This window comes from Orycteropus afer, unplaced genomic scaffold, assembly GCF_000298275.1.
Source record: "Orycteropus afer afer isolate SDZICR_OR568_19922 unplaced genomic scaffold, OryAfe1.0 scaffold00099, whole genome shotgun sequence".
NCBI lineage: Eukaryota > Metazoa > Chordata > Mammalia > Tubulidentata > Orycteropodidae > Orycteropus > Orycteropus afer.
This window is the reverse complement of record NW_006921686.1, coordinates 3,912,865-3,923,375: the sequence shown is the minus strand read 5'-3', so window position 1 is coordinate 3,923,375 and position 10,511 is coordinate 3,912,865. Positions and strand designations below refer to the sequence as shown.

The 10,511-nt window shown below is 51.0% G+C and overlaps 1 protein-coding gene across 1 annotated transcript in view; it reads right to left on the bottom strand.

Annotated features, from left to right (window-relative positions):
- Nucleotides 1–5,375, bottom strand: part of LOC103198848 (Myb related transcription factor, partner of profilin) — a 15,466-nt gene extending 10,091 nt beyond the window's left edge. The window contains exon 1 of the mRNA XM_042781241.1: nucleotides 4,871–5,375. Within this exon, the coding sequence (XP_042637175.1) occupies nucleotides 4,871–5,375 (505 nt within the window). The remainder of the gene's footprint in view (nucleotides 1–4,870) is intronic.
- Between the last annotated feature and the right edge of the window lie 5,136 nt (nucleotides 5,376–10,511).

Below are 10,511 nucleotides of genomic sequence, written 5' to 3'. Positions count from 1 at the left end.
GGGAATGTGGTCTGCTTCCTGTGTATAAGGAGAAGCCTTGGGAATGGTCTCTAGCCTGTGGCACGCTTGGGCCCTGCATGTAGCCGTGTCGTTGCTCAGCAGCCTGCTATGCTCTGCTGACCTTGGGACTTACAATGGACTTAAGTTAATGGCCTGCTGTGTGGATTGGTAACATCGGGACTGTGCCTTTTGACTTGTCAACTTTGGGGCTTCTCAGCCTCAGCAGCCAGCAGCTGTCTGAGTGAAGAATCGCCTCTAGCTCCAGTGGGCTGGGAGCAGGAGGCAGAGCTGGACCCCAAGGTTGAGGGGCTTTCACCCAGACCCTAGAGCCTAGCACTTTGAACTTGGACTTACAGCCTCCAAAACCTAAGAGAGTAAATTCCTGTTTGTTACCCCATTTGTGGTATATTTTTGTCAGAGCTGCACTAGGGAACCAAAACAGAAGTAGATTGCCCCGTCTTTCTTCCGAGGAGTAGCTGGTGGGTTTCAACCACCAGACTTCTGATTAGCAGTCAAATGCTTTAGGCACTACACCACCAGAGCTCCCATGCACCTTATAGGCCTGTCTACTGTCTGGCTAAGGAACTCTGCTGGCATAGTGCCTAAGGCGTTCAGCTGCTAACCAGAAGGCTGGTGGTTCAAACCCACTAGCCTCTCTGCGGAAGGAAGACTGGGCACTATACTTCTGTAAACATCTACCACCTCAGAAACCCAATGGGGGTCGCTATGAGTCAGAATTGACTCAGTGGCAGTGAGTTTTTGAGTTTTTATTGTTTGGCTGAAAGTTAAGCCATAGGGGGTGAGTCTTGGGGGCCATAGTCTTGGGGGTTCCACCAGTCTCTATCTAACCAGTATGCCCGGTCTTTTTTTTTGATGATTCTGAGTTTTGTTCCACATCTTTCTCCCACTCTATCCGGGACCTCCGATAGTTGCCCTTTCAGAGCAGTTAGCTGTGGTAGCCGGGCGCCATCTTGCATGGTCTCAGTGTGGGGGAGGCCGGAGTTCACGTGGTCCATTAGTCGTCAGGACTAATTGTGTCCTTGTGCCTTTGATTTTCTTCACTCTTCTTTGCTCCGGCAGGGAGAGACCAATAGTTACACCTTGGACTGGCTGTAAGTTATGGAAGCAGGTCACCAGACCTTTTTTCTGCAGCACTGCTGAGTTAGTTCAAACCACTAACTCTTTGGTTAGTAAAAACCAAAAAAAAACAAACTCACCATCATCAGTCAATCTGACTCATAGCGCGACCCCTTTGGGTTTCTGAGGCAGTAAATCTTTATGGAAGTAGATTGCCCAGTCTTCCTTCCAAGGAGCAGCTGGTGGGTTTGAACTGCTGACCTTCTGGTTAGCAGCCAAATGCCTTATCCACTGTGCCACCAGAGCTCCTTCGGAAGGGCCACTTGGACAATTTAAATATTCTAACTGTTGGGCCTGTTTCCCCGCCTGTAAATGGGTGTGTGTGTGAGGGTGGGACCGGGTAACCCAGTAATGAAACCTCTCACTAGGACTCATGACAGGGATCTGAGTCACCAGTGGTTCAGGGTTTAGGACAGTGTCTGGTGCATACTGAGTTCTCAATGTTGGTATTACTATTATTCTTCTTTCGAATATTACGTCAGAGATAAACAGTCCTTAGCCCTCCCTCCAGTGTCAACAAAGACGCCTCAGACTGCAGAGCGGACCCCTAGCCATTCTTGTCATCAACAAGCATCATGCGTGTCTGTGTCAGGGTCTAATCTACGAGGCCGAGAGCAGGTGCCTGCCTCAGGGCCTTTGCACATACTGGCTTCTGGCTTCATCTGCCTGGAGTGCTCTTCCCTAAGACAGCACTATGACCAGCTTTCTCCATGCAGAACTCTACTCAAATTTCAACTCCTCCAAGAAGCCCTCCCTGACTACCTTATCTAGAGCAGACCGCCCCTCCCCTTCCATCACTCACTATCCTCTTAACCGGCTTTATTTTTCTTTTTGTTCCTATCACCTCCTGACATATGATCTGTTTTGTTGTTACCTGTTTTGGTCTGTCTCTCCCCACTAGGACATCAGGTCCATAAAAGAAGCTAAGTTGTCCTTTTGTCTGTAGTATGCCCAGCACCCACAACAGTGCCTAAGGAGCCCTGGTGGCACACGATTAAGCACTCAGCTGCTAACCAAGAGGCTGGCAGTTCAAACTCACTCAGCGGGAAAAAGACTTAGCCATCTGTTTCCATAAAAATCATAGTGAAGAAAACCCTACGGGGCAGTCCATTCTGTCACGTGGGGTCGCTAGGAGTTAGAATCCACTTCATGGTTCCCAACAACACCACTACAGTGCCTGCCTGGCGAACTGGAGCTCAATAAATATTTGTTGAATAAAGGAAGGAAGGAACTTTAGAACGTTTAACAAAAATCAATTTGAGATGTTTGCTTTGGTCCAGTGGGGACATTTCACAGATAAAAACACTGAATTTTGACTGCAACTGGGAACAAGAGGTCTCTCTTCTGCTTAAGGCAGTTTCATGCCTCCAGATACCCTCAAGCTGAAATCCAAAGTCTTGACTTTGACTTGCCATCATGTGTGATTTAATAACGACACAAACTCAGTCAATATGAACTGCTATTGTTATCGGTGGCAATCTAGAACAACGGACTGTGTATTGGACACACACTTGTGCTTGCTTTCCAAATCTACTATTTACTTGCTGTGTGACCTTGGGCGAGTAAATGAACCTCTCTGAATTATATGATCCTGAACTGCCATGTCTGTTTATGTCCATGTCTTATTCAAAACCCTTCAGTGGCTGCCCATGGTATTTAAGATAAATCCCAACTCCTTAGCTTGGCCTAAAGGCCAGTGGCCACTTCTCTGATCTCATCTTAACAGGCCTTTCTTCAATCTTTCCACTCACCGCCCCTATGAACTCAGGCACTTCTCTCAGCTTCCTAAAGGACAAGCTCACTTGCCTCCAAGCCATTGCACTGCTGTTCCTTCTACCAGGAATATTTTTCCAGCTCTTCCTCATCTGGCTCACTCATCCTCACATTTGGCATCTCAGGTCTGATGTCCCCTCCTCCAGGAAGCCCTCCATGACCTTCCTAGGCTGGGTCAGCAACCCCCTGCCCCTGGGGTCCCCAATCTGGTCACTCTCTGGGGACAGGTCTGTCTCCCCCACTGGACTGTATGCCCTGTGAGGATAGCTCAGTCATCACCATGTCCCCAGCTGCCCAGCACAGGGCAGGTGCTCAGGGAATAGCTTCAAAAGAAATAATAGTTCAGGTTCGAGGTTAAGCACGTGGTCTCTACTCAGCTCTCCATATCTCTGCTACTCAGGACATGACCTTGGGAAATTACCAAAGCTCTCTGAGTCTTTAGTTCACAAGGTGAGATAGTACTTACCCTACAGCAGTGGCATCTCTATCAAGCATCAGTAGTGAGCCTTTACCTGGCTGGGTGCTGAGCAATTTACAAACGTTAACACACTTAATCCTCTCAACAGTCCTTTGAGGTGGGGACTATTTTTATCCTCATCTTAAAAATCCCCGTGGAACTGATTCTGGCTCATAGTGACCCTATAGGACAGATGGACTATGGCCCCATAGGGTTTCCAAGACTGAAAGTCTTGACCTTTCAGTTAGCAGATGAGCGTTTAACTACTGCACCACCAGGACACCTCATCCCCATTTACAGATGCAGAAATTGAGGTGCTGGAGCTTACCCAAAAGGAGCCCTAGTGGCACAGTGATTAAGCACTCGGCTGCAAACTGAAAGGATGCCAGTTTCAACCCACCAGCTGCTCCATGGGAGAAAGATGAAGCAGTCACCTTCTGCAAAGATGACAGTCTTGCAAACCCTATGGGGCAGTTCTACTCTGTCCTCTAGGGGGCTGTGAGTCAGAATCGACTCCATGGCAGTGGGTTTGGTTTGGGCTTTGCTTCTGTAAAGATTGACAGCCTTGGACACCCTGTGGTGTGGTTCCACTCTGTCCTCTACGGGGCTGTGAGTCAGAAGCCACTTGCCTACAGTGGGTTTAGCTGGGGCTTTGCTTTGCTGTAGATTAGGAGCTCTGGTGGCACAGTGCCTAAGGCATTTGACTACTAACCAGAAGGCTGGCAGTTCAAACCCAAGAGCTGCTCCTCAGAAGGAAAATTGGGCAGTCTACTTCCATAGTGATACCACCTCAGAAACCCAAGGAAGGGTCACTATGAGTCACATCTGGCTAGATAACAGTGAATTTTTTTTTTTTTTCCTTGTTAGAGATTACAGCCTTGGAAACTTGGTGGGGCAGTTCTACTCTGCCCTCTAGAGTCATTATAAGTTGAAACCGTCTTGCTGGCAGTGTGGTTAGCTTTACCCCAGATGCCACAGTTAAGTGGCAAAGCTGTGATTGGAGCCCGATAATCGTTTCCCCAGAGTCCCTGCCCTGTACTACATCTGCTGTGGTCATGAAACCCTTTGCTTAGAAAACTTAGCACAGCATTTGGTACTTGATGTTGTCAAGTGCCAGCAAGTTGGTTCCAACCATAGTGACCCCATGTGACAGAGTAGAACTGCCCCATCGGCTGTGATCTTTACAGGAACAGAATGCCAGGTCTTTCTCCTAGTGGAGCCGCTGGGTGGGTTTGAACCATTAACCTTTAGGCCAGCAGCCAGAGTGCTTAATCCTCTGTATTGCAGAAGTGTTCCCAAAGTGTTGGATGCTGTTATGTTGATGGTTCCAGCTGTGGACTTTGGAGACAGATCTTCCGGGCCTGGGTCCCACCCATGACTATGAGAGTTGCTAATCATTTCCCTTTTCAGAACCTTAGTTTACCCAGGTGTAAAAAGCGGCTATGATACCCATCTTACAGGTGGCAGTGAGGACCTTGCTAAGGTGACAGTAAAGGAACTCACCTGTCTGTCGATCCTCCCTGCGATCCTCGGATAACACACAGCGTTGGGCCAAGGCTCCTGAGGCCGGCGGCTGCGAGGAGGCGGCCACGGGGTGCTGCTCAGCCCCGGCTCCGACCCCAGCGCCCGGCGCAGCCACGCCAGGCCCCAGAATGGCAAAAATGGTCTCCTCCTCAGCAGAGAAGACGTCCTCGGCGGTGGGCCCGGCGCCCTGCGTGGAGTGCGGCACGCGGGCCAGCTTCTCCTTGGTGCGGCGCTTGAAGTCGTTCCAGCGCTTCTGCACCTCCTGGCCCGTGCGCTTCCAGCTGGTAATACCGTTGATCTTGGCGGCGATGCCGTCCCACAGGCGCCGCCGCTCGGCCACGCTCACCCGACGACTCTGCGCGCCGTACAGCTGCGGGTAGTGGGCGCGCACCTCCTGGATCAGGATCTGGTTCTCCTCGAACGAGAAGCGCGGCTTGCGCAGCCGGGTGGTCTCTTCCGCTTCACCCGCCGCCGCCGAAGCCATAGCGCCCCCCGACGGCGCCCTCCGGCCCCCTGGCGCATGGGGGGCGCCGGCGCTGCAGACACAAGAGCGCACGGCGCTTGGTGGGGGCGCAGCGTCCCCAAAGCGCCCGCCCCACCCGGGCCACCCCGAGTCGGACGCAAGCGTCCCCGGGGCCAAGGGTGGGGGCGGGGGCGCCGGGGCGGAGGCGCCCGGGCTGGGGTGGCGGGGGTTACTCAGTGGAGCCTAATAATAGCGGACACCCGCTGAGCGCTCGCTGCGTTCCTGGCGCCGCGCAAAGTGCCGCCGAGGAGTTACGGCAATTGGGGAAGGGTCCGGGGGGTTGGAGGGAAACGTGCAAAAGTGAAGATAAGAGGTGTCTGCAGGAGTTAGAGGAGAACGGGGACACAGGAGAACGGGAAAGGAAAAGGCAATGGTAGTGCCTCGGGGGTCGAGGACATATGGGGTGATGGGAAGTAAGGGGATCCTGAACGGGGTGCAACAAAAAATGGGGGACCTGCGCGCTTTGGGGATTCCAGGGCAATGGGGCGACGACCGTAAGGCATAATGAGAAGGGGATCTTAAGTGGATGTCCAGGAATAATGATGAGTTGGTGGCTCTTGGGACAGAGTGGGGGAGCTGGAACGATAAAATACTATGGATTAAGGTCTGCAGAGATCCTGAGGGGCTTTGGGGCTTGCCAGGAATTAAGGGGAACTCGGAATAAATAATGGGGGCTTGGGATCAGGAGAGGGCAACAGGGGCTCTGGAGACTCCAGAAAGAGTATGGGTCGCGGGGGGTAGGGACCGAGTCGGGCCGCAGGTCACTCACCGGCGCCGCCGCAGCCCCCTCCTGCCCGTCGGTCAGGGCTTGGGCTTCTGCGGCCTCCTCCCTCCCCCCACCCCGCCTCTCTCCCTCCCCTCTCTGGGCCCCGCCCCCGGCCGCCCAGCGAGCCACGGCGCAGGCGCGCCGATTGCCAGTCAGCTCCAACGCCCTCACCGCCTGGGTCTCACACCGCCCAAAGCGCAAGCGCAGAATTGCCCTTTACTGACTTCCACCAGCTGCCTCCAGCTGCGCAGGCGCAAGATTAGCGCTGCGCTCGTTCCCTTGGCCTCCTGGTACCCCAATGACGCATGCGCACCTCTCGCTCCCCGTATTCCGCCTCCGCGCAGGCGTAGCAATCCTTGGGGGGAAAAGGAGGGAGAGAGGATCCTCAGTGTCTTTCAAACACCCTGCCTTCGAGCTTTGCCTGCGTCTCTTTCGTTTAGTCCTAGAGTGAAAGGCGGCGCTGGAGAGAAGCGCACTGTCTCCATGGCAATTGCGTGGGCGGCGTGGAGGTGTAAGAAAATCGCGTGGTCGCTTCCCATACCTGCCCCGGCGCGGGGCGGCTGGGGCTCTGCTGACTGTAAGCCGTAGAGGCTGGGAGCTCTGGTGACAGTCCGCCCCAGGCGGGTGCAGTAACCATGGCAACCCATCAACTTTCCTATTACGCTTGGGGAGCCCCCAGTCCACACATTTACGTCACGGAGCGGGGAGGGAGGGTGATCCTGGGGCTGGCACGGCTTTAAGCAGATGCGTGGAGGCAGGAACGAATCTAGAACCACCAGTGTTGACCGAACTGAATGGCGGGATAATGGAGTTAAGTCGGACTGCGAGATTTGTAGTTTCACATTCCGTAGGCTTGCTCAAGGTCATTCAACAAACGAGGCTGCGTTCATCCATGCAACAATTATTTATTGCGCGCCTGAAGAGTTCTAGGTGCAGCGAACACAAAAGACAAAAAAACCTTGTGGATCTCACTTTCAGTCGAGAGACACAGATGATAAACTAAACAAATAAGTAAAACATATACGTGATGGGACATCGAGTTGGTTAATAGCAGTAGAATATTTTGGAAAAAACCAGAGTGATTGTACAACATGAGGAATATAATTAATGCATATTAAAAAAAAAAAATCACTGCTATCCTTTCGACTTATATTGACCCCTTTTGGGTTTCCAGGGCAGTAAATCTTTTCAGAAGTAGATTGCTCAATTTTCCTTCCATGGAGTGGCTGGTGGGTTTGAACCACCAACCTTCTAGTTAGCAGTCAAATGCCTTAGGCACTGTGCCACCAGAGCTCTTTGTAGTTAACAGCAGTGAATGGTAATGTAGAAATCGTGTTAGTGTAGCTTATGGTGGGTAAATTTTCACTTCTCCACAACAAAAGAATATAAGTAAGAAGGTGATCAGTACTGTGAAGAAAAATGAAATAGGAAAGGGGTTGGGGGATGGGTGTGTGTGTGTGATTGTAATTTGAAATAAGGGGACCAGGGGAGAGTGGAGAGTGGCGTTTGAGCGGAGTCACGGAGGTGTGGGAGCAGGTACAGAAGGATTGTTGAGTCTGTGTTCCAGCAACATTAGGGAGGCCACTGCGCCGGAGCAGAAGGGCCAGGGAGAGTAGGGGAGGACTAGCCACGTTGTGGGTCACTGTAAGGATGCTGACCTGTATCCCCAGTGACTCAGGAGTCACAGGAGGGCAGCTTTAATAGGATTCCTCTGGGAATAGACTTTAGGAGTGAAGGTGGAAGCTAGTACCCAGTGTGGAAGTGACTGATGGTTCAGATGAGAGGGGATGATGGCTCGAACCAGCATGGTAGCCTTGGAGATGAGGTGAAACGGAATTGGCAGTGGTGAGTCGGTGGTAGAATTCTCGCCTGCCACGCAAGAGACCCAGGTTCGATTCTCTTCCTGTGTACGTCGTCTGCGGCCACCATGTGGCGACTTCCATGTTGCTATGATTCTGAACGTGTATCAGTGCAGCTGCCAGACTCCGAGGGCCTAGGAAGACAGGCCTGGCAATCTACTTTCATAAATCAGCCAGAAAATTTATAGATTACAATAGTCTGATCCACAGCCTATCACAGAAACAGCACAGGACTGGGCTGGCAAGGAGTCGAGTCAAGGGGACCCCAAGTCTGTCTGTTTGGCTTCATTGGCACTGCCCTGGAGGGTCCCACGACTTGAGTCCTCATTCACAGGTGGCCTCAATTCCATCATCAACAACCAACAGGTATTTGCGGTCCGTGGTGTGTCAAGCCTGGAAATAGAGCAGAGAACAAGCCTTAGGCTGCCCCGTGAGGTTCACGGTCTAGTTAACAAGCCGATGCAAGGTAATTACGGTGTGAAGAAATAAACAGGGTGAGACGGAGTACACCGGGCGGAGGGGGTGGGGTTCCCTAGAGAACATGATCGAGGGAGGCTGATTTGGCACTTGGGCGAACTTGGATGGCACTGAGGAGCTGGCCTTGCAGCACAGCAGGGAGGGATGTGCAGCTCTGGGAAGGAGAAGCAGCGGGTGCAAAGGCCCTGAGGCACATTCAAGAGTCAAAAAGGAGGCCTGGAGAGGAGTGGGAAGAGCGTGACAGGAAATGTCAGAAAGATGGCAGGGCCCTGTGGGCCATGATGAAGTTTCCGGAACTTTATTCTGAGAGTCAATCAGAGAAGATTTTAACCAGGAGTGATGCAATCCAATTAACATCTTAGAAACTTCATTCTGTGCTATGTGGTACTCAGAATCCAACAGCTTCCTTTTATTTTTTTTAATTTTCTGAAGCTCTTTATTCAGGTTTCCCTCTCGATCTGTTTGTTTGTTTTTTTTAATTTTTATTGTGATTTAGGTGAAAGTTTACAGAGCAGATTCATTTTCCATACAGCGAGTGGCTCATACACATTTTGTCTCACAACACTGACTGCAATTCCCCACGATGTAACAGCTTTCTCCCCACTTCCTCCTTGTGTCCTTCTTGCCCATACACTCCTGCCCCTGGGCTGGCTCCCTGTGCAAACACTGGCCTCCTGTTCTCCCTGATTGATCGCTTTAAGGAATGTATCTACCTGATGTAAATGTTCACCCCATATGCCTGTCTGTTGTTTGGCTGGAAGCCACAGGAGTGAGTTCAATTCCAGACCTGAAGGGGGTCTCACCAGGCTCTATCAGACCAGTCAGCCTGGTCTTTCTTGAGAATCCAGCAGTTTCTCCACAGTTCAGCTCTGCTACCTCCCTGGCCCAGCCATCACCTCCTTAAGGACCACGCAGCCTTCCAGCTCTGCCCTCAACCCCCTCCCCCAATCTGCTATCTCGCACGGCCATCAGAGGAATCCTGTTCAATTTTTAGAAATCATTTAGTGTTGGTGGCTATGGCTATATGCACAGCCAAACCTACATCCAATCACAATTTCTGCATGTACAGTTCAACAACATTGGTTACATCCTTTACTATTCTGTTATTTCATCACTGTTGTTCTGGGCTCTCCACCCCTTAAAGTTATCATCTGTGTTTTCTATTAAGTGTTGTCAGTTTACACTCATACAGATCAATTTTCTCTAAGAGCGTTATTCCGGAGGCAAACGTACTTAATTAATTGGGCTAAATTGTTGTTAGTTTACTGTGGCTTCAGGGGGTAGTTTCAGTTCAAGGTTTAAAGATTATTTCCAGGCACTAGATTTTGGGGTCCCCAAGTCTCAATGAATCCAGTGAGTCTGGTTTCCATATGAGTTTGAAGTTCTGTACCACACTTTCCCCCCTTTTGATCTGGATCCATCTTTTGGATCCTTGATCAAAACGTTCAGTGATGGTAACGGGGAACCATCCCTTTTTTTCTGGTCTCAGGATAACAGAGGTAGTAGTTTATGGAGACAGCCTGTTAGAGTTTGAGTTGTGTTTTGGTTACCTAGTGCCATTCTGACAGGAATATACCACAAATGGGATGGTTTTAACAAACGAGTTTATTCTCTTACAGTTTCAGAGGTTAGAAGTCCAAGTTCCAGGTGCCAGGCTCTAGGGCCTGGGTGAAAGCCCCTGGACCTTGGGCTTCAGCTGTGCCTCTTATCACTGGCCCACTGAAGCTAGAGGCATCTCTTCTCTCAGGCATCTGCTAGCTGGTGAGGCTGACAAACCCAAAGTCAACAAATAAAAAGGCACAGTCCCAATATGACCAAAGCACATGGCAAGCCATTCATTCAAGTCCATTGAAAGTCCCAAGGTCAGCAGAGCATGGCAGGCTGCTGAACAATGACACAGCTACATGCACAGTTCAAGCGTGCCATAAACTAGAGACCATTCCCAAGGCTTCTCCTTACATACAGGAAGCAGACCACATTCCAAAGGCAGCTACT